This window comes from Corvus moneduloides, chromosome 5 (genome assembly GCF_009650955.1).
Source record: "Corvus moneduloides isolate bCorMon1 chromosome 5, bCorMon1.pri, whole genome shotgun sequence".
In the NCBI taxonomy this organism is placed as follows: domain Eukaryota; kingdom Metazoa; phylum Chordata; class Aves; order Passeriformes; family Corvidae; genus Corvus; species Corvus moneduloides.
In genome coordinates this window covers 5,539,462-5,562,233 of record NC_045480.1, presented here as the reverse complement: position 1 = coordinate 5,562,233, position 22,772 = coordinate 5,539,462, and the positions used below count along the sequence as shown (strand labels likewise).

Genomic DNA, 22,772 nt, shown 5'->3' with positions numbered 1-22,772 from the left:
CTCACGGCTGAGCCACGCTGGGGGGAATCGCTAAATTTTGGTATATTTGTACTATTTGGCTGCACAGTTTCTAGGGGAATTTTATTCTTTTTCTGAAATTAAAGACAACTATCCCTGTTCCCAGCCCAGCCAACTCCCTATGAACCCATCCTAGTGGGAAACAGCCCCTCCACTTTTTTCCAGCCTGCATCCTGCCCACCTCACCACACTGAGATTCACTTCTGGTGCTTTCACCAGCTTTTTTTGCATTTTTTACTCTTTCTTTTCCCCTTGTGATGAGTTTCCTACAGCAAGGTGTTTGTTTTGGGGGGCTGGAGCAAAGCATTGGGGTAGAAGAACAGGGTTTACAGCCAAGAAGCAGGACCTGGCTGGGGTTTCATATCTGTTAAACTCCACGTTGCAGAGGAGGTAATTGCAGCTGGGCTGTAAATGCCAGGCTAGAGAAAACAGCCACCATTAAAACAGGGGAAAATTCATTCTCTCTGTGCTTTTGAGGCTAAAAGGACTGATTTTGGGGGTCAGGGAAGGCTACTCAGGCTCAAGCCTAGTCCAACACAGCCAGTACTGCAGTATGTAGAAATAAGGGCTGCTCTGGGGGCAAACGAGTGCAGGATAGAAACTCCCCGGGGCTCAAGAAGCCGTGTGTGAACATTTTTTTTCCTTTTTAAATTTTTTTAATGGTTTTATTCCAGTGGAGGGTTTAGCTTCTGGAGAATTTAATTGGAGGTAAAAGCAGTAATGAAAATGATAGCATTTTCACTTAGTAAGATGATTGGTACCCTTTTCTGAGTGTACAAAAAAAAAAAAAAAACCCACAACAAGTGGGTCAAATTTTCTGAACTGCTCCAAGCTATAATGTGGTTTGTAGGGTGAGGTTGGGGGGGAGGGGAGGGTTCATCTGCTTTTGCAGGTGCAGATTTACATCTGTAATTCAGCTGATGCAATATCACGGTGGAGGCTCCTGACATGTCTTGGGTAACCCCAAGGTCCACGTCAGCGTATGATGAGCTGGGTTGTGGCATGGAAAAATGCTGCTTTTAAAGACCACATGCCAAAATGGATATAAAGGATGAATTGTGTGAATTTTCCTGCCATTTCATCCCTCCCTGGCAAACAGATCTGTGCTTTGGGGGTGGTTTGGCAGGACCGTGTTTGTTACAGGCGTCAGGTGCGAGCCCCATGGGTGATCTTCACCCAGACCCCAGGTGCTAATGGGGTGTGCAGTAAATGAGGCGGCCTTGGGGGGATTTGGAAGGATGGACGATCAGAGGACAGGCTCCAGCTCTCCCTCTTCAGGCCACTTGGTGCAAACAGAAGTTTAGTGTGAACCATGACTAATCCTGGACCTCCCCAAACAGATAAGGGGCAGTGCAGGTGCTGCAATGTGATCTCAGCTTCCCTAATCAGTGTTGAAGAGGATAAGGAAAGACAAGGAAAGTGTCCTTGGGAAGGCAGCACACGGAGGAGGAAAAGCTACCGAGGAAGTAAACACAGGTTTCATCAGCCCCAAACAACGACCTGCCATGGCTATAAAAATCACCGGGCTGAGACTTCGTGACCACCTTTACCTGAAAGGTGCCGGATCTGCTGGTCCTCTGCAGAGACTGTCTTCAAGCTCCTGAGACTGCCAGAACATTCAGCCAAGGATTGGTGAGATCTTATTATTGGGGTCCTACTCCGTCTCTCCTTTGCTTCACCCGCTCCCGCATCCTTCCCCGTTCCCTCCCCGGGAGCCGGTGGCTTGCGGCAGCTGCCGGCTCGGCCGTGGCCTCCCCTTCCCACCTTCCTTCCTTTTCCCTTGTGCCCAGGTTCGGTATCCCCTCGGGGGGCTTTTTGGAGGGGCAGGTCGCGGGGCTGCAGCCTTGCTCTGTGGAGGGGTTGGCAGTACTGGTGTGTTATGGTAGTTTTGCTCTGAGACAGAGCTCTCTCAGATCTTGTCCCCTTCACTATGATGAGCGACATTGTTAGCAGTTGGAAGCTGGAGCAGTTTGTGCTCCAGAAGTGTCTCCCCCCAGTTTGGTCGCCAGGGTCCTTCCAGGGGCCAGATGCGTACCAGCAGCTGTGCCAGCAGTGGGAGAGCTGGTCGGAGGAGAACAAAAAGCCCAAACCCACAAATAAGTGTAAGAAGCGAGCGGCTTTGCAGGGTTTGCTAATGGTAGGCAGGGAGTTGTCCAGATTGCTGAAGGAGGCTCTTGAGAATGTGCAGACCTTGGAGCAGGCCAAGCAGGAGCTCAAAGTGCAGGTGGACAACCTGCAAGCAGAGGTGCAGGGTTTGTGCGGGGACTCTCTGCGGAGCGCGGTGGAGATCACCCGGCTGGAAAGCAAGCTGGGCTATGAGAAGCTGAAAACGGAGGAGCTGAAGAAGGAGGTTGGCAAGTGGATCGGGGAGACCCACGATGCGCAGAGCGCGGTGCGGGCCGTCCTGCAGGACGTCCAGAGGGATCGGGGCACTGGCCCTGATCATAAGGTATGCCATGCCAAGATCCAGGAGCTGGAGGCAGAGCTGGGGGTGTCAAGGGGCATTGTGGCTGCCATCAAAGGCAAGAGGATCCCGACTGGGAATGGTGAGGGGGAGGACTCCCTGGACCCGCACCCAACCCACTATGATTATGAGGATGATGTGTGGGGTGCTAACAGCCCCACCAGGCCGTCCCCCTATGCTCCTCTGCGGGAGGAGGTGTGCCAGCTGCAAGTAGGGGAGGTAGAGGCTTCCAAAGATAAAAAGGCCCCCCACGATGAGCCAGTCAGCCACGCCCCACTCCAACCCATAGACACCAACAGGACTGTGCTCTGTTTTACCCCTGAGCAGCTCAAGACGGTGGGGAAGATGCTGGGGCCATTGACAAAGGAGACAGCAATTAACTGGCTGTCCAGGGTCCAGCGTCTGCCCAAGTGCCAGAGTGGCAACTTTGTGAGTGACCTGATAGACATTGTGAGAAAGTGCATGAAACCAGATGATTTTGCAGCACTGCCGGGGGATGTGCAGATGGGCAATGTACAGGATATTGGGGACGTCCAGCTGGCCGTGCTGAAGGTGTTCTTCCCAGAGGTCAACCCCTTAGTGCTGTTCCACCAGGAGAAGCAAAACCCTGAGGAGAGGCCCGATGCCTATGTTAACCGTAAAAAGATGCTCTACCAGATAGCTGGGCTGCCAGGCTCAAAGGAGTCCCCCCTCGATTTTGACAGGCCTGAATTCAAGGAGCCACTGGTGGTGGGGCTAACACCCCCACTGCGGGTGATTGCTGGTGGGGATGCAGCCAAAAGGCCTCTGTTGGAGCTGGAGCAGATCCTGACCCAGAATTTTGAGCTGCAAAAGCAGGCATTCCCAGGGTACATGCTGGGGGGGAAGAAAGGGAAAACATCAGCCATGTCTTTCCAAAATGCAGGGATGAGAAAAATGCAAGGAGACAACCGAAAAGATCCTGATGGTAAGGGGGGGTTGGGGAAGGAGAACCAGCAAGGGCTGAGGTTTCAGAAGCCCAACCCCTGGCGGGCTGAGCTGAGGAAGCGCTTGATAAAATACGAGAAACAGGAGGACATTGATGGCTTGCCGGATGGGGAGCTCTTCCAAAAACTGGTCCTGCATGAGGCCAAAAAGCACAGCAGCTCCCACCCGATTGACCCGGGGTCTATGGCTCAGCAATAGGGCTGCCAGGCACCCACATCGCCCCTTTTTGTGGCACCAATTAAGACCGATTTTTGGGGGCGCCTGATAGTTGATACAACTATTGGAGGAGGGGTGCTTGGACAAGTGATGTTAATTGATACTGGTGCCTCTTATTCAATTCTGGATATGGCCCCCAGCAGAGCCGGGATCTTTCAAACCTCTGAAATTATTGAACTGACAGGGCCAAATGGCCAGAAATCCTCAGTGCCATTCACAGGGCCCATACCCTTTGAAATTGGGGCTGCCAAAGGGTCTGAAAAATTTGGTAAAATGGAAATGAAAGGAAAGCCAGGAATTTTAGCCATCTCTGCACTGACAAAGATGCAGGTGGTGGTGGACCTGGCAAACCAAGCATTGTTACGCTGCCCACAAATTGATTTGCCTGTCATCCCAGCAAGCCACAGGGTAATGTCAGTGAAAGCCCCTGAGATCCTGGTCCACCCTGAGTGGGAGCCCCGAGTGAAACGGGTCACAGAGCAGTTCCCCCAGGTCTGGGCAAGGAGCAAGCTGGACTGTGGGCAGATTGATGCTGTTGTGGCAATCAAAGGGCCGGATCCGCCTCCTCAGCTTCAGCCGTGGTACCCGGCTGAGGCTGAGGACAGCTTGTGGGACACAGTCAAAACCTTGCTGGACAAGGGCGTGCTGGTGGAGCAGCAGAGCATCAGCAACTCCCCGGTGTGGCCCCTGAGGAAAGCTGATGGGAAAATGTGGAAGCTGACGGTTGATTTCAGCATCCTGAACCAAGTCACCCCAATGCAGACCTCCACAGTGGTCAAGTATCCCAACATCTTGGCAGCCATCTCCCGGGGGTCCGAGTGGTTCTCAGTGCTAAGCCTGACCAGCCCATCATTTGCCATCCCCTTGCACCCCGAGTCCTGGCACAAGTTTGCTTTCACGATTCGAGGACGGCAATTTGCTTTCACCAGAGTCCCTCCGGGTTTCCACAATGCCCCTGCCATCTGCCATGCCCACGTGGTGAGGATGTGGGAGCAGCTCAGCCACCGGGAGAGCGTGCTGTCCTGTGCTGGTGATGTCCTCATCCACACCCATACAAAGGAGAAGAACCTGGAGGTGCTAGCAGAGGTGCTGGGGGCTGTCCAGAAGACAGGCTTCAGGATCAGCCCCACAAAGGCCCAGCTGTGCTGGAAGGAGGTCTCCTTTGTGGGGGTGACCCTGGGGGAGGAAGGGCGCTCACTGGAAAAGCAGAGGGTTGAGCTAATACAGAAGATGTCAGCACCATCTGATGTCTCCACTCTGAGGTCCTTCCTGGCTCTCCTGAGGTTGTGCCGTGAGTTCATTGAGGGCTATGCAGAGAAAGCAGCCCCCCTTTGCCACCTCCTGAAAAAGAACACCCCCTGGGAATGGGGGCCAGAGCAGGACGAGGCAGTGAAGACCTTAAAGGAGAGTGTGGCACAAGCCCCCATGCTGGCACATCCTCTGGGGGACAGACCCTATGTTCTGCAGCTGGCCAGCACGGGGAGGGGGCTGCAGGCCACGCTGGGCCAGCAGCACAGTGCCAACCTGCTCCCTGTTGCCCACGCCTCGCGTCTGCTGACGCCAGTTGAGCAACAATTCAGTGACTATGAGAGGGAGGTTTTAACCTTAACCTGGGCCCTGCAGCACTGGGAGTACCTGGTGGGGTCAGCCCCAGTGCTGTTGAGGACCTCCTGCACCCCGGTGAGGTACCTCTTGTTGGGAAAGGGGGATGAAGGTCCCCTGCGCTGCCCCAGGATGGCCAACTGGGCGTTGGCATTGACCAACAAGGAGGTCCCCGGGGACCCCTCACCTGGTGTCTACAGGGTGGTAATCAGTGGAGAGAGGGATGGGGAGGAGCAGGGAGTCTCCCTTACTGACCCCAAGCCGGGCCGGGCACCCCTGTTTGAGAGCAGCCTCAGCCTGGAGGAGGCCAAGGAGAGAGGCTACGTTGTGTGGTTCGTAGATGGGTCCAACTACCACGAGGAAGGGGTGCCCTACACGGGCTATGCTGCTGTCAACCGGGGCACCGGGGAGGTGGTGAAGGGGAAGTGCCTGCCGCACTCCATCCAGGCTGCCGAGCTGGTGGCCGTGATGGCTGCCCTGGAAAACACGCCGGCAGACCAGCCGCTGGCCATATTTTCAGACTCGGGTTGGGTGGTGCGTGTGGCGCTGGAGTGGCTGCCCCTCTGGAGGGAGAGGGACATGCAGTCTGCTGATGGCAAGCCCGTCACCTACGCCAAAAAGCTGCTGTACCTTGCCAGGCTGGCAGAGCAGAGGGCGTGCCCAGCCCAGATCATTAAGGTCAAGGCCCACAAGAAGGGAACAGAGGAAGCCAAGTGGAACAAGGAGGCAGATGCCAAAGCCAAGCTAGGTGCAAAGGAAGGGCTGATGTGGAAGGCCAGCAAGAATGAGAATGGCCCAGTGTTGGTGGCTCCCAGCAGGCAGTGGGAGAGTGTGGATCTGGTGGGCTTGCAGGCACAGGACCCCAGGCTCTGGGAGTTAGCACGGGGCGGGGAGTACAAAGGGTGCAAGGTGTGGAAGGATGTCTCGGGGCTGCTCCTGGCGCAGAGAGAGGGGGCGGATTTCCCAGTCTGGGTGGTGCCTGAACTGGTCCGGACAGAGCTGGTGGCCCTGGCTCATGAGCAGGGGCATCTGGGGACAGACAAGACCATGGTGAGGCTGCAGGGCGCTGGGTGGTGGCCCGAAATGAGAGAGGATGTGGAGAAGTATGTCAGCAACTGCCTGACGTGTGCAGCCAACAATCCTGATGCCAAAACAGCCAAAGCTGTCCTGAGCCACCAGAGGGTTTCTGGGCCATGGAGCAAGTTGCATATGGAGTTTATTGGCCCTCTGCCCCAAACAGCCCAAGGCAACAAGTACTGCCTAGTGGTCAGTGATAACTTCACCAAGTGGGTGGAAGCATTCCCAGCTAGAAACAACACACCCAGTGCAACCGCAAAGATCCTAGTAGAGCACATCTTCTCACGGTGGGGCATCCCAAAGGAGATCCACTCAGACCATGGCCAACACTTCATCGGGGAAGTCACAAAAGGGGTGTGCAAGGCCCTGGGAATCAAGCAAAAGCTTCACATCATGGGACATTTCCAGAAGCCCAACTCAGCAGAGGGTCCCAACCAACCACTGAAGACAGCACTGAGGAAGCTCATGAGCCAGCAAAGGAAAGACTGGGATCATAAGCTCCCACTGACCTTGCTGGCATTACGGGGTGCCCTGGCATCTCAAACACCTCCCCCGAAATTTCATCCTGCAAGAGACCCGAAGATTCTGGAACACTGGTGGCAAGGAGGGGAGCCCCCGGATGAAATGCAGCCCCGCGTGCTGATGGACAGGTGGGTCCAGGACATGCTGAGGACGGTGTCAGCCACCTATCACCAACTCGCCTCAGTGCAGGAGACCAACATCCCCAAGATGGTTAAGCAGCTGGGAGTGCTACTGCGCCCCGTGGAGTGGAACACGGGGGACCTGGTAATATACCGAAGGGTTAGTGAGAAGAACCAGGAGCTGGAGCCCCAGTGGATGGGGCCTGTTAGGGTTGTGAACAAGGCCAGCCCCTCTGTGTACCAGGTAGAAATCAGAAAGGGGGCAAAAAGGGAGGAAAAATGGTTCCATTCTTCACAGTTAAAAGCATGGAAGGGAAACTAACGGGGCTGGAGAGCCCGCCTTGCTTATGTTTTGCAGATAAAGGAAAATGGAAGACGATTGTGACCAGCGGGAAGGGCGAACTTCGTGGCATCACCAGCCCTGTTTGTGCTGCGGGGAAAATGCTTTCAAATTTGTGATTGCAGGATTTACTTTGCTTTCTGGTATGTGCATAGTGCTGAGCACCCAATGTGTCCAACCAACTCATCAGCACCTTGGACAAAATGTCATTCATTCTCACTTAGAAAAGCACCTTGACACACAGGCCACAGCCCAGCACAGGGTTAGGAGGCACACAAAAATTGGGACTGATTGGCCCTGGTCCCAAGCTTACGTAAAACATACGGGAATCATGGGATTAAATTCTAACAAAGGCTTAAATTTGTCAACAGTGGTCATGCATGGGGCAGAGGTGTACTTGGAAAATGAGTGGGGCTGGGATAGCACAAACAGACTTCCACAGCTGCTGGGGAAAGTGGGACAGCAAATAAAGGTGGGGTGCAGGGTGATTAATGGATCCACTCACCAGCGAGTAAATCAAATCTCTGTCACTGAAGTAAAAACTAAGAAGAATCAGAAAAAGATCTGTGCTGTGGAAAAATTTGACTGCTGGTACAATTTTACTTTGGTCCAGCCAGTCTTTGTGGTCTGCCTGTGGGCACACAATAGCATGGGGCTGTCCTTTAAATTCAAGATCAGCACCACAGCACCCTCCTTTGCTGCCATTAAGATCTCAAAGTGCCATTTTTTGGCGTGGCATGCAGCCCCTTATGTTGAAATTGGCAGCCAGGTAAAATTGGAAATTAAATACTCCCAAGAAGGTGTAACTGACCCAATGCAAATTAATGGCACCACCGTGACTGTCACAACCCCTAATGGCCACAAGAGGATCATTCCATTGAGTTGTCTCCGTGAGAGCAAAACACTTGATAGATCTGAATTAGATGCGGAGGCTTCATGGTATAATCAGGATTATGGACGCTGCCCACACCTGATCATAACCCTCCAGGTGTGGTGTCGAGGAAACCTGAGCGTAGAAATGTCCCCTGAGCTTGGAGGAAAGTGGTGGATAGGAGGCCCTGAAGGATTTAAAAAAGAATTTGCCATCATTGCTGTCTTGCCCCCTTTTGTTTCCAAAATAGGTCCTTATGTAGTGAAGCAAAATCACATCCAGGAGCTCCTGACAGGGCCTGTCCGGTCACTAAAGAAGGTGGTGCTGTCTCTGTCCACTGTTAATATTTCCTCTGTCAGACCGCACTGTGCCCCCTTCCTGTCTACTCTCCACACTGGCTGGCTGGCATGGCTCCACAGCCGCTCCATGCAGGGCACCCGGGCCAGGAGAGACCTGCTGGCCACAGCGCTGGGAGGAGGAGGTGCCGGGCTGGGAGTCCTCAACAGTATGAATGCTGAGGTCTTGGCAAACAAGCTGGAGACTGTCACCTCAGGTGTGCAGGGCCTCCTCAAGCCCCTGAATTCATCCCTGTCCAGCCTGGGGATGGGGCAGTGGCTTGTGTCAGAGGTGCTGCCCACCTGGGAACAAATAAGTGAGAAAGACCATCAGGTGCTGTTGCGAGCCCTGGGCATCGAACAAAGTAATGTCTCTCTTGCTCTTAGCTGCATCCAGGCCCAGATGTGGGTGCAGAGTGTCATTGCAGGTATCCTGAGAGACGGTGACAACGGCGTCCTGCCCACTGAGATCCGAAAGATCGTGTGGGATGCAGCCACAGAGAAGGAGCGGCAGCTCCAAGCCTGGTGGAGGCTTGTCAACTTCACCCACGACCAGGCCCTTAACACAGTCATTGCCCACGTCCTCACTGTGGCGGAGGCTCGCATCGAAAAGGTCTACCCCATCGTGGCCCTGGGGGTAAACACAAACGGGTCCGTGGTCTACCCCCTGGACCACCGCATGTGGGCCAGGGTGTCTGACGGGAAGTGGCAGACGGTAGATTTGGAAGCCTGCATTTTGGAGAGGGGGCTGGGATTCATATGCGAAGATGATGCCCTTAAGGCGAGTGATGTGTGCTTTGACACCAAAGAAGGGGTGTGTCACTTTGAGATCAACCCCCGGAGCAGTAACAAAACCGTGTTAGTGTATGTAGGGAAAGGCTGTGTGTGCTTCAGAACGACATGTAAATATGTGCAAATTAATGAAGCTTATAACCAGACCGTGTTTAACAACTCAAATATGTGTGCTTGCAATGTAGCTACTATTAGAGGCTGTGATTTTGTGTATAAACCACCTGTGTTTACCAGCCAGTTGCTAATTAGAAACTATACCCTGTATCGTAGTATAACCCCAACCCCCATTGGTATGGATTTATCACTTGTAAAAGAAATGTTAGAGCATGCAAATTTACAGCAGCTGCTAGAAAATGCCAAGGCTGAAGCTAAAAAGATCCTAATAACCGTTCACCATGATGGCAAAGTTATAAAACAGGTAATGGAACGAATTAAGAGGGTGGGAGAACACCACTGGTGGGAAGTTTTTTTTGGCTGGTCCCCCACGGCCACTGGCATTTTCAACGCGCTGCTGCACCCCGTTGTAGTTATACTGCTAATGCAAATCTGTGTGTGCTTTGCCATGGTAGCCACTTGTTACTGGATGAGGCAAGTGAAGCTCTGCATTGACAACCAGGTGAAAGGACTGGAGCTGGCCAAGCGCCTCCTGCCATAGTCAAGGGCAAGACTGGGTTGGCCTCTGTGTTTGCCACCAAGAAGATCTTTTGGCTCCGCTGTTGGCTGCAACCCAGTAGGCGTTGAGCGGTGGGGACACACGCCATACCAGACCTTGATGAGAGGGATGGCCTTCTCTGTTACCAGAGGGCCATCCAGGAGGGGAGGACAGGCCAAGCAGCCTGCAGGTGGCATGAGTCACAGAATGGTTGAGGTTGGAAGGGACCTCTTGAGCAGTTTCATTTAGTCCAAACCCACCTGCTCAAGTGGGGTCAGCTAGAGCAGATTGCCCAGTACTGTGTTCAGCTGGGCTTTGACCATCTCCACAGATGGAGACTTCACAACCTCTCTGGGCAAACCTGTTTCATTGTTTGATCACCCTCATAGTAAAGAAGCAAAAGTTAGCATAAATAACTTGTTTTTGAATCTCCCATCCCTAAATGCTAATGTTAAGAAGCTGCTCTTGTGTGATTTAAGAGTCCTTAAGCCAAGGAGATGGGGGTAAGGAAAGCCAAGGACAGTGTCTTTGGAAAGAAACACCTGAACTTGGAAAAGCACCCATTGAAGACAGCACGGGTGTGAACAGCCTCAAAGACTTGAGGAAAGATGGTAAAAGATGAGCAGAACAGAAGACCCTGAAATCACCGTGGACTTTAAGGAGCTGAATCCACATGGACCTTTGCAGCACCACTTCCAGGTTCCCAAGACTCCCAGCACGTCTGGCCAGCGGATTGGTGAGATCTTGTTCTCGGAGCCTGGACATCACTGCTTTGCTTTGCTTCTCTTAGTTGTGCACGTACTCAATAAACCTGTCTGTTAGAGAATGGGCCTCGATGTTCAATCGCCGCCTCTCTCTCTACCCAGGCTTGTAGCTTTGGCTACACTGGTAAAGTGAAATCCTGGTAAAAAGGAAAGATGTGGTGTTTTTTTCTCTTTTATAGGCCCAGATCCCTCACTTGCTTTTTGTCTGCAGCATGTTCACACAAACACAAAGATTTCTGCCTTGGGCTGCAGAATGGGGCTCTGAGCCGGTGCACAAACCCATTCCCCTCTCTCACTCTGCCTCTCCCCACCTGCATATCTCGCCTGCCTCTGAATACAGAAAGAGCCTCAAAATACACATAAGGGGTCTCAAATAATTTTAAAACATTGTCAGTTTCAAAAACTAGATGAAACACCTCATTTCCAGCCCATGTTCAATTTCATCTCAGATGTGCTGCACTCTCTGAGAATGGGGCAGGGGGTGGGGGTTACACAGACAAAAAGCCCTTTGCAATTCAGGTTGAAATAGATAGATAAAGTCCTTTAACCTATCAGAAACTGAGTAAAAATGGAGAAATTAATTTAAAACTCACTTTTCACAATCACCAGGCTGAGAAGTGCAAAGAACTGTCGTGTTGCTGCAGCACAGGTGCTTTAAAGAAATGCAAAACTTTGATAAAGACACTTAATCTTAAAAATACACATTATAACTGAGCTCATGAAAATATAAATAGACAAATCATGATCAAACCCACAGAAAACCATTATTCCCTTGCTAAGAACCACAAATACACCCCCTTCACCCTTGGGATGGGAGGTTGAACTCTCCCTCCAGCCCTCCCACCTGGCTGAAAGGCCTAGTACCTGGTGCTGCTCCCTTCAGTTTCCCCATCGCAAAGCCTCACAGAAAACACATGATTATTTTGCTTAAAGCACCTTTCTTACTTGCTAGCAGCTCACATGTTTCGCGAGAACTAATTTGTCAGTGAATATTATGCTTTTATACAAAGCTTTTACCCCTTAAACCTGTTTTGGGACTCTGTAGCAGAGAAAGAAACCACAGAATATTCACATTATCCACTCTTCAGTCCCAGCTATGCACCGTGAGTATGGCCCAGTAGGGATTAGCCCTGGGATGATGGTATAGCCATAGGGAAAGGGGTTCCTACACCTACACACAGGTTTTAGCTGAGCACAGACCCCTGCACGTGCGTCCTCTGCAGCTGCACCGAGCTGCTCCCTCTGCACAGTTGGCTCACATGTACATGTGGGTTTGGAAAGTTTACAAAACCATGAATTTCCCCCCCTTTACTGTCATTTGTTTATCACCACAATCCAGGGAGGGCTGTTTTCACAGTAGCAGCTCTATTGCTGTGGCTGTGACACACTTGGGGTTGCAGCTTAGGAGCAGGACCTCAGGGTTTGTCCGCTTTTCCAGCAGTTTCAGTAGATCCCAGAAAAGACTCTGCCCAAACTTGCCTGCTCTTCTGAGTCAAATGGGTAACACAACTGGATTTATTCCCTGGTTTATTTATTTATTATTTTGTCCCTATCCTCTCTGCTTTGGGAAAGAGGGGACTCTGTGCAGTACATGCAAGCTGTGGCCTGTGGAAGCCCCCAGCCCGTCCACTATGCTCTGGCTTCCCTCAGCTCCAACTAGGCAGATCAGAGGCAGTTTTCAGCTCTAGCCCAGCCTGGCTGCCTCTGCTTCAGGCTGTGAGCAGGTCACTAGGCCCACTGACCTGGCCCCATGGCAGTAATTCAGATTAAATTCTGAAAAATAAGGGTTAAGGTGCTATTGAGAAGCAGTTTTTACTCAACCTGAACAAGTGATGTACAAAGAACCCTTAGTGGAACCCCAGACCTGCTGGGGCCCTCTGAAGAGTCTAAAAAACGCTCATAAGGGGCAGAAAAGTACCAAACACATAATTCAACCCAAGGTAAGTGCTGATCTCTGGATATATCTCACAAGACCGCAGAGATACTTCTCTTTTTTCTCCTGTGTACTTGGCCTGATGGATATTTGCTGCTGCTGCAGAGGATCCTGCTGGTTTTGGAAGGTGCCCTGCAGTCACCCAGAGGTGCCACAGCAGGTCCTCACTCCATTTGAGCAGACATGGAGTCTCCATCTCCTCCAAAGCACAGGTGAGTGGCTGTGTGGATATACCTGATCATGGCTGCACAGGGTCACTTCCAGAGTCAGCCCTGGGGTAAGGACCTAACAGCTACCCTGAACCTAAACATCCCACATGGGCTCAAGTCAAATGGAGAAGGAATTTGCACTTGGGTCTTTCCCTGGCTAGGCTTGTACCTGAGTGTGTTGCTCAGAAAAAGCTCAGACTTTGATTTCCCATCCCCACACAAAATCGTTCAACAGAGCTTGGAGCTTTTAGCAGGGTTCTGCCTCTGAAGCTCTAAAGACCATCAAGGTTCATTTCATACCTCTCTGGGCAGGGCCAGCTGGGCAGATTCCTCTGTCAGAGCTGCCTCTCAAATCCATCATCAGCATTTTGACAAAAGTCACTCTCCAGTGTAAACTTTGTTTTTAGACTCAAGGCTTGGCCATGGCTCTTCTTTTTCTAGTCTTTCCTCCTCTCTCTTCCCTCTTTCCCATGCCCAGCTTTTGCCCCTTCCTGCACCAGGTGCTTTCCACCTTCCTTAACACCAGTTTTCTTGCTTCTTGAAAGTGACTGTCACTCCAGATCATCCTTCAGGAGGGAGAAAGCAGGGACAGCGATAAAAGTGCAGTGATATAACCTGGCTGATCACAATTTATTACATATGGGCATGATGGAAGAAATGAGCTTTAGGCAGAGGAATGAGGAAGAGCATCAGGACTGAGAGGCACAATGAGGAGAATTGGTTTGAGAGCTAAAGTGCTGGGTAGCTCATCTGGGATGTGGGACAGATTCTGGTTTGGGTTGATTTTTTTCTCTTTCATAGAGTCTCAGAGAAATTCTGTGATGTGCCAGCACTCAGCATGAAGGGAGATGCTTGATTTATTCCTCACAACAGCCTCAGGAAGTGATCAGATATGTATCAGCCTGGCTGAGAAGGGTCATGAATAACTCAGCAGGGAGTCAGTTTACTCTTAGGAACGGTGAAATGACTGAAGATGTATCCTGCAGAGGAAATTCTTGAGGGTTTACACATCTTCTTAAAAATAAAACATAATTGAAACAAATCCCAATTTTGAGAGATATCTCTCGTTAGTGTGACTGTTGAATTTGGCAAGGCTAACACAAAACTGTAATTAAGAATTAGGCCTTCTACAGAATGGGACAATCAAAATGCCCTCATTCCTCCAGGTGCTTTCAACATCTTCACCAGTGGATGGGAGTCACAGTCACCTGGAAAGAGAATAGAAAGACATGAAATTATTTGGAAAAGCGCAGGCTAGAAGATAAAGGGAAAAATATCCCTCTTAAAAACCCTTGTGTTATCCTTGCTCTTCATGAGCAAATGTTGCAGTAAGGCTACGAAGGTGCCTGCTTGCCTATGTTTGCCTAAGCAAATGTATCAGAATGTCTATAAAACACTGCCAAAACAAAAAAGAAAGAAACAAAGGTTCATTTGTTTTAACAGCACGCCCACTAATGAACAAGAAAGCATCACCACAACAGCAGTGGTATGTGTGTCCTCACTTCCTTCACGCTTGCAGAACCCTTGTTGGTAATCTTAACCCAGTTAGCTGCCAGAGCAGTAAAATCATAATGAAAGGTGATGTAGCTGTGAGATGAGCATTGGAGAGCGGATGAGGCCACACAGCGAGGTAGAGGTGGACACCAGCTAGGGAGGGCTGTCTCAGCCTCCTTTCCTTCTGCAGCTGGTGCTTCTCGCTGCTTCGAGCACAGAGTGGAGAGATGAAAGGCAGGCTGTGCACGGGTGTGCATCCCCCTGCTTGCAGCTGCAGGGCAGGCAGAGGGTGGCTCTGCTCGGGCTGGGTGACAAAACACCTCCACCGCAGGCACAGCGCCGGGGTCGGCAGCCGGCACCCCCGAACGTGTGCGGTCGATTTCTTCACTTGTTGAGCTAGAAAAAAAAAAAAGAGGAGAATAAAAAGAGCTGTAAACAAACCAAAAGGCAGGCAGTGAAGCAGCTGGCATCACCTTCTTCATCTGATTTGAGTGGGATTTTCCTGAAAGCAGAGCCACTTCCATAAAATCCCCTCATTTTAAGGGCAATTCTAAGCAAATGAGTCTATCTCCTTGTTTAGGCTGAGAGTACAGACACTCTCAGAGAATGATATGGAATAACTGAGCAGGGAAGAGACATGCATCCTGAAAGTTTTCAAAAAATATCACAGAAGGGTAAGTGCTTGAACAGACACAAATGCCAGCAATGCCAGCTGCTGGCCATTCACAGAGGGTGCCAAAATCCAGACTTTATTTAAATCTGATGGTATCTGATGCTGTTTTGCAGGACACAACTCTGCTATCATGAGTTGATTTCACCTCAGCTTCCCAGGTATCCTCCTCCACCCTGAACATGACAGTGTGGAGCAGAGAAGGAGCTCCTGTGTGAAGAAACTGCTGATGCACACTCCGATTTGAGCACTACGCACAATACAGGTGAAAAAAAGTGCCTTCCCAAGGGGCCCAGAGGTCTCTGCATCATGGGCACCACTGACATGGTGCCCAGATCACTGACATGAGCTACTGGGCCCAGGGACCTCTGTGCCTGCACAGATATTGCTGCTGAAGGCGAGCCCAGGTGCTGCCTGAGAGAAACCTATGAGAGCCAAGTGCATCCAACACGGTGCCCTGACGTGGACTTGCACCACCAAAACTTCTCTTGGCCTCTAAGAAGTGGGCAAAAGAGCCAAATCTTGCAGCTGCTGAGAAGTCTCACATTTCAATGATCACACACCACTTTGCCCAGACTGAGTGACTCCCTTGTCCAGACAGAAATGCAGTTTCCTGGCATTGAGGCGACATGGGGAGTGCAAGGCAAGAGAGGGAGCATTGCTGGGGTGAAGGTGAGCAAGGCAGAGTGATTTGTTATATTTTTTTAGGCACAGCAGTTGGCTATGCCCCCAGCATAAGAAGGATGTGGACCTGCTGGAGTGAGTCCAGAGGAGGCCAGGAAGATGCTCAGAGAGCTGGAGCACCTCTGCTCTGGAGAGAGCTGGGGTTGTTCAGCCTGGAGAAGAGAAGGCTCTAGGGAGACCTTCTAGCACCTTCCATCACCTAAAGAAGCTACACATGTAGACTCATATAATGTAGTTACAAAACAAACATTTTAAGGGAAAAACTTTGCTATATGCAAGAGGTATCACAGCCAGTGTATTTCTCACACACCATGGTATTATTGATAACTGTGGTTCAGTCTGTGGAGCTTGAATTCGTAATGCAGATGGTTTGGAAACTTCTAGCACTTAGCTTTGGGGGAAACGACTTCATTTCAACTGTTTTTTAAGTTAGTGCTCAGAACACTGCTGGGAACTGTTTCATTCTTAATTCTAAGAAATCCTACTTTACTTTAAAGGTCGGATCTTTTAAATTTCCCCTCTCCTGCACAAACAGGTTTTCAGTTTTCTCCACAGCTCTCACAGAGAAAAAACCCACAGTGTACCACTTTTTCACAATCCCCCCACTGAGAATCTGGTTTTATTTCAAACTTTCATATCTCAAGTACAGGAACAGCAAAGACCTGAGCCTATCAATGGAAGAAGAAAAGGTCTGTGACCTGACGATCTGTGGTTTTTCCAGGTGTTGTTAAGTATCAATTCTGCAGTGAGGCCCAACTGTGAGACAAGTGGCACCCAGCACACTCTGCAAGGTGGGCTCCCTCAGGTGTTCAGGGCTTGTGGATATGTCAGTCACTTGTGGAAACTTTGATTTAAATTTATGCCTACATTCAGTGTTCCACCCTGGAGCAGAAGTGACTGACAGCACACTCCTAGGAGCAAAGCTGGGCAGGCAGTTTGCTGCAGCCCTCTGAAATCAAAGCAGAATTTTCCTAAATTCAATAGGAATCAATGCCTAAACCCTCATTTTGCCAGAAAAAAAAAACAACTGGTGGAAATAGCACTTCTTTGCTTTCACCTGTAAATCGAGCTCTGAAAGGGAGATGAGGAACACTTGGTGCTCCTCTTCTGAAACTGTGCCACAGATTTATGGCACTGCACTTATTTATAATTTCCTATTCATTGGGGGTTTTTGTGACTATTTTTGTGACACCTGTTTTAGGGTATAATCAAGAACCGTTACAGGATTGAAAAGATACCATGCTTTGGCTGCTCATCACCTTGCTCTGAAAATAGAAGCAGGATGGGAAACAGGTATAGCTGGAGAGACACCAGCAGATCTGGCAGGGCTCTGACCTCCTCCCTCAGGCCATTTCCACCACTGGATGTCCCGAAGAACCAGCAGCTACAACATGTTATGGTTGAAAAAGCTGCAGCTGGAAGAGATCATCTGGCGCCACAATCGTGGCAAGTTGTAAATCACAGGAGAAGCTTGTGAAAAGGCCGGAAAGAGAATAAAAATCTCCCAGGCCTCACCCTGGTGCTCTCCTCTTGGTATTCTGACAGATACACACAGCTACTAAGCACAGTGTCAGCATCCGTGTTGAGGGATGGCAGTACTGGCCAAGAGCTCCATGCTGAAAAATGCCCTTAATTTAATTAAGCTGTAATAGTTCTCTGACTTGCTTAAACAACTGTTTTACACTGTGATCTGATTCCACAGATAAATGGTACATTTGAGATGCAGCTCAAGGCGTATTTGGGTGATTTGTAGTGATTTTGGTTGAATGTCTCTCAGTCTTTATGGAAACATGCTTGGGCAAGTTATCAGGTTAGATGTGACAAGGCCATGGCTCAGAAGCCAAGATGTGGGGTTAACTTGGCAGGTGTTGGGGCTCCTGGTGTGCCTCGCTGAAACCACAGCCCGAGTTCAGGGCACACAAGGTGATGCAGTGGTTCTCCCTTTCTTTGATGAGAACCTTCCACCGTGGAAACCACTTGTTGCTCACTTCACTCTGAGATGTTCTGTTTCAGTTGTGGCCTTTTTCAGGCAGACCTTGCACTAGGATCTCACTACAGATTTTTCACATACTGCAGCCAGTCATGAAACCAGAGTATAAAAAGTCATAAAGGCAAAAACAAACTATAAAATAGTGGCACTATTTTGCACATTCATGGCAGTCTTCATAGGGCAGTGAATGTGACAGCTGCATTCAGAGATGAGTATCTGGGCTCCACTGCATTCATTGAACAAGCAATTCCACTGCTTACAGGCATTTCCTGTTATTCCTGCTCCCTCAGAAAGGTGGTCCCACCTCCCTCAAATATTGGCTGCCCTTATGGAGAGTTTCAGCAGATCTGTTTGCCGGTGAGGGAAAGCAGCAGACACAGGGACACAAGGATGTCCAAGGAATGGTGACCTTCAGGAGAAAGGAAGGAAAGTAGCAGCAGCAATCTGCTTCAGGGGCACAACATGGGCAGGAGAAATCTGCCAGGACCTCCTTCTGCACCATTTGTAGCTGAAACAAGAGGCCTTGGAAGAGTGACTTAATCCAGGTGACCTGGTGAACCAGGAATAGAGCCAAAATTGAAATGCAGCAGTCCTCCATTTGAACTCGGTTTTAAACAGCAGCTTTAACCTCAGTTTTGTGCTCTGCTACATGTACAGTTTTATGTTGTCCTTTAGATAGGGAGCAGTTCTTTCACAAAGCCAAGCGGCACACAAGTTTTCCAAACAAGGAGACAGATCTAATTTAGTGATGCTGAGCCTTCAGAGAGGAATGCTTGTACCTGCCCAGGACACTTCTGTCTCCAAGGGGTCTTCAGGAAGATCTGAAAGACTTTCTGCTCAGATGTGACAAAGATCTGTGGCTCCATTTGTTTCTCAAATCAGAATTGTAATGCTTTGGTAGCTTTAATGGGAGGAACAGATGAGCAGAATTAGATTTCATTACTGCCATTTGTCTCTAAGAAGTGAAAAATGATATCTTTAAGTAAAGAGTAAATAACATCATCAATCTCTGTGCTTAGTACTTTAAATGTAGACAACTACTGGCACAAATGTGAAAGGCCAGGAACAAGGAGATCAGGAAACACATGAACAATAACCATTATTTATGACCATAGAAAATTGGTTATTGCTTACCTAAATTGGAGCTGTAAGTCACTTCTGCTAGATGAGAATCTGCTATGTCTCATTTGCAGCATTTACATCATAGATTCATCATTTTTAATGGAAATATGGCAAGAACACTTCATTTGGGATCTTATCTTTCATGTTTGACACCAAGAACCTTTATTTAGAGCTATTCTACACAGTTTCTGCAACCACTTTCCAGTGGGTGGGCGAGCAGAGTACGGAGCTCATGTACACATTTGGGAATGATCACTGAACAAACCAAAACCATTTCCTTGTTCTGCCAACTCATGCCTTTTCAGTACTTTCAGAGATGTCAATCTCCTCCTCCTGACTTCCAAAAGTGCAACTCTTTTTTCAAAAGCGAGTCGATTGGCACTTACTCCCCTTCAATTAGTATGTTCATGGTGTGCAAGTGGAGTACTACATCATGGCCTTTCCATCTGCTGGGAAAGTTTTCTAAGTTTTTTTAGACTGACTTCCTAAGAAAAGGGATGTGACCATATGGAGCAAGGGTGCCCTAGTAATAAATGACACTGGCCAAATACTCTGTGACAGAGTACCAGAAATCCAGTGGAAAGGTCAGATCTGAGTGGGAAAAGAGAACCACTGAAGAAAGCAGAGGCATTATCTGTCTCAAATAAAGATCAGAAGAGATTAGGAAAGGACAAGAACCCCATGTACACTTAGAACATTGAACTGAATCCCCATGGACCTCAGGTTCAGGTTCCTGGGACTTCTGACCAGTGAATTGCTACTGGCACTTACATGTCCCTGCTCAGCTTTGTTTAGTTAAGTTTGCCTGTTAGAAGATGGACTGAACTATTTGACAGCTCAGGTTCTGACTACTCAGATTTATAATTTAGCAGTAGCAGAAAAAATCTAGAGCCAAGATTGCAATCAACCCCAAAATACAAATTAAAAAAAAAAAGAAAGAAAGAAGGAGCAGACTACATTATTTTTCAGGGCTTTTCAACCTACCGCTTATACTCACAAAACTAAAATTGAAAGAAATCAGACAGAATTCAAGGTTTTGAGGGCCCTGGTCCCTATCCCACAGCACAACAGCCCACAACAGAAAGCTTCAGTTGGGCAAATTTACTGAGCACAGCAGCTCAGCACAGGTGGCTCTTCAAACAGACTCACCCCAGGGGAAGCACAGTCGGCGTGGTGCAAGCCAACAGTGTGATGGCTTTCAGATCCCACATCAAGGCTTACAGAAGCTTTCCTGTGACCTGAAGACAATGAGAAAGACACTAAACAGTCTCTTATGAAATTGCTTTTAAATGATCAGTTTTCAGAACTTCACTGTATTGACTCAGTCCAGCAGCTTTTGGTGCGACGTCACACAGGCTTCAGGTCCTCTGCACAACCCGTGCTCCCAACACTGCAGGCAGACTTTGCAATTCTCCTCTTTCTCTTGCCTTTCCCTGGATATCCCAGACCCTGCAGAGACTGATGTATCTAATGTCTGTGGCTTATTGAAGGTCTCACTCATGAGTCCTGGGAGCAGCACAAGAGCTTGAAACCATTATGGAATCATAAAATCATAGAATAGTTTGGGTTGGAAGGGACCTTTATAGGTCACCTGTTCCAACGCCGTGCTCTAGATCACTTTGCTCAAAGCCCCAGTTCAACCTGGCCTTGGGCACTTCTAGGGATGGGACATCCACCCCTTCTCTGGGCAGCCTGTGCCAGGGCCTCACCATCCTCACAGGGAACAATTTTCTTCATAATATCCAATCTAAACTTGCCCTCTTGTTTAAAGCCATTCCCTCTTGACCTGTCACTCCAGGTCCTTGTCAAAGTCCCTTTCCAGATCTCTTGTAGCTCCTTTAGGCACTGGAAGGTGCTGGAAGGTCTCCTGCAGCCTTCTCCTCTCCAGGCTGAACGCACCCAGCTCTCCCAGCCTGACTCCATAGCAGAGGTGCTCCAGCCCTCTGAGCATCTCTATGGCCTCCTCTGGGCTTTTTCCAGCAGACTCATGTCCTTATGTTGGGGACCCCAGAGCTGGATGCACTATTCGAGGCGAGGTCTCACCAGAACAGAGCAGAGAGACAGAATCCCCTCCCTTCACCTTCCCACACTGCTGGTGATGCAGCCCAGGACACATTTGGCTTTCTGGGCTGCCTGTGCAAATGGTTAGGTCATGTCCAGCCTCTCATCCACCAGTATCTCCAAGTCCTTCTTGGCATGGCTGCTCTCATTCCTTAAAAGTCCGGATTGCAATGAGAAAAATCTACTAGACAATGTATACCTTGCAACCATTTCCATGTTTAATGGACTCATTTTCCACTTAGAACTGGTAACCAAAAAAGCAAACCAAACTGAAACCCCAACAGCAAATAACATCTGGAATCATTTTGTTAAACTGTAGATAGGCCTATAGCAGTTTCCTACACTCCTATTTTTGGGGATTCTAATTCTGTTCACTAAGCAAACATTTAAAATCCTATCAGTTCTACATCAGTTTTTTGTGGGTGTATTATTATTGTGCCTTCACGTAAAAATTTTTGATGGCCAGACTTGATGATCTTAGAAGTCTTTTCAACCTTAGCAATTCTATAAAATGTCTTATCAAAATGATTAATATGTAAGCAATTTTGATACCTAGCCTAATTGAAGAGAACTCTCTAAGAAGTACATGTGAAATCACCACAAAATCCATTCTGCAACTGACACCTGGCAGCCTTCTCCTGGGTAAAAGGGAAAGTACAAGAGCTACCATCTATCCCATAAATATCTTAAGCCAAATGTGAGATGAATGTTGATGAATCCTGAAAGCAACACAATTGATGCAGACCTGGCACTTCTCAGGATTTAGGTCCTCTTTGCCTTGTCAAAGGGAATATTTAAGTTCAGGCCACTTCCTTCTAGATTGAGCACTGCAGATGCTGTGCCAAAATAGGTGCTGCTACCCCCAGAGAGCAAAATAAGTGGGAAAACTGCAAAGGTTTAAGGACCTTCCCTGGGGTTGTCAATGAAGATGCAACTATGAGAACTCTAGGACAGAATCTCAGTTTAAGTGGACAGTACACCTTAAAACCAGTAAACCAAACAACAAAACAACAACCCAAAACCAAAAAACCCCATAAACTTACTAAAATCACTTAACAGCAGACAACAGGGCTCATGAAAAAGTCTGAAAGTACAAACTACAGAGGAATAGTAACAGAAGACCTTTTGACTTTCTTCATCTGGTGCTTACTTCCTTTCATGCGAGAATGGAGTTATGGAATGGACTCACTCTGGAAGTAAGCGTGGTATTACAGACAGGGCACAGGTCATAACCAGCCCCAGCTGCTGAAGAAAAGGAACCTGTAGGTTAGAGACGGCAAAAGAGGGGCAAAACTCAATCCCATCCCATACAAGGGTCCTGATATAATGACATAAACAGCATTTATAGATAATAAGAGTCTCTGCTGCAGTTTTACACGAGAATTGATGAATTTTACACCAGTATTTATGAAGGTAGCTGGTAAGGTGTACAGTTGCTATGTAACCATGGCTTAAACATTATCACAGAGTATTTCTGATGTCTCTAGCAATGCAGGATAATTCCAGTAACCTGTTGTCAAGTGCTGGTGAGAATAAACCATTCTGAAAAATCAAATATTATTGTAGATACTTGACCCAAAGCAAGCACCAACAGGTACCAATCTTGTCAGTCCAGATTTAATTAAAATAAGGTCAGTTTAAGTGTTATGTGAGACAGTATCATCCCCAGGAGTGCAGCCCCAACAAGGAATGCCAGACTGGGTATCAAAATGCTGCTGACTGGCATGGTGTGCCATCAGTTTCCAATACAGGAATTAACTTTCTAATAAAAACTTTATTTTTATGACATACAATGGGCCAGGTGGCTCATCCTTTAGAGATTCTGTATGCTGTGGTGTAAGGCATCCAAAAAAGTTCGATATTCTACTGTT

The 22,772-nt window shown here is 48.8% G+C and overlaps 2 protein-coding genes across 2 annotated transcripts; both read left to right on the top strand.

The window, feature by feature from the left end:
- The first annotated feature begins 1,330 nt into the window (after positions 1–1,330).
- LOC116444232 lies at positions 1,331–10,804 on the top strand. The gene is made up of 2 exons (XM_032109447.1): positions 1,331–1,650; positions 7,343–10,804. The coding sequence occupies exon 2, from the start codon at positions 7,353–7,355 to the stop codon at positions 9,975–9,977; it is 2,625 nt and encodes an 874-aa protein (XP_031965338.1). The 5' UTR covers positions 1,331–1,650; positions 7,343–7,352; the 3' UTR covers positions 9,978–10,804.
- LOC116444234 lies at positions 1,650–3,928 on the top strand. The gene has a single exon (XM_032109448.1). The coding sequence runs from the start codon at positions 1,949–1,951 to the stop codon at positions 3,644–3,646; it is 1,698 nt and encodes a 565-aa protein (XP_031965339.1). The 5' UTR covers positions 1,650–1,948; the 3' UTR covers positions 3,647–3,928.
- Positions 10,805–22,772: the final 11,968 nt, after the last annotated feature.

What these genes read in the sequence shown, in the direction of transcription:
- LOC116444234 (XM_032109448.1), top strand. Translation starts at nt 1,949, where the DNA reads ATGATGAGCGACATTGTTAGCAGTTGGAAGCTGGAGCAGTTTGTGCTC.
- LOC116444232 (XM_032109447.1), top strand. Translation starts at nt 7,353, where the DNA reads ATGGAAGACGATTGTGACCAGCGGGAAGGGCGAACTTCGTGGCATCAC.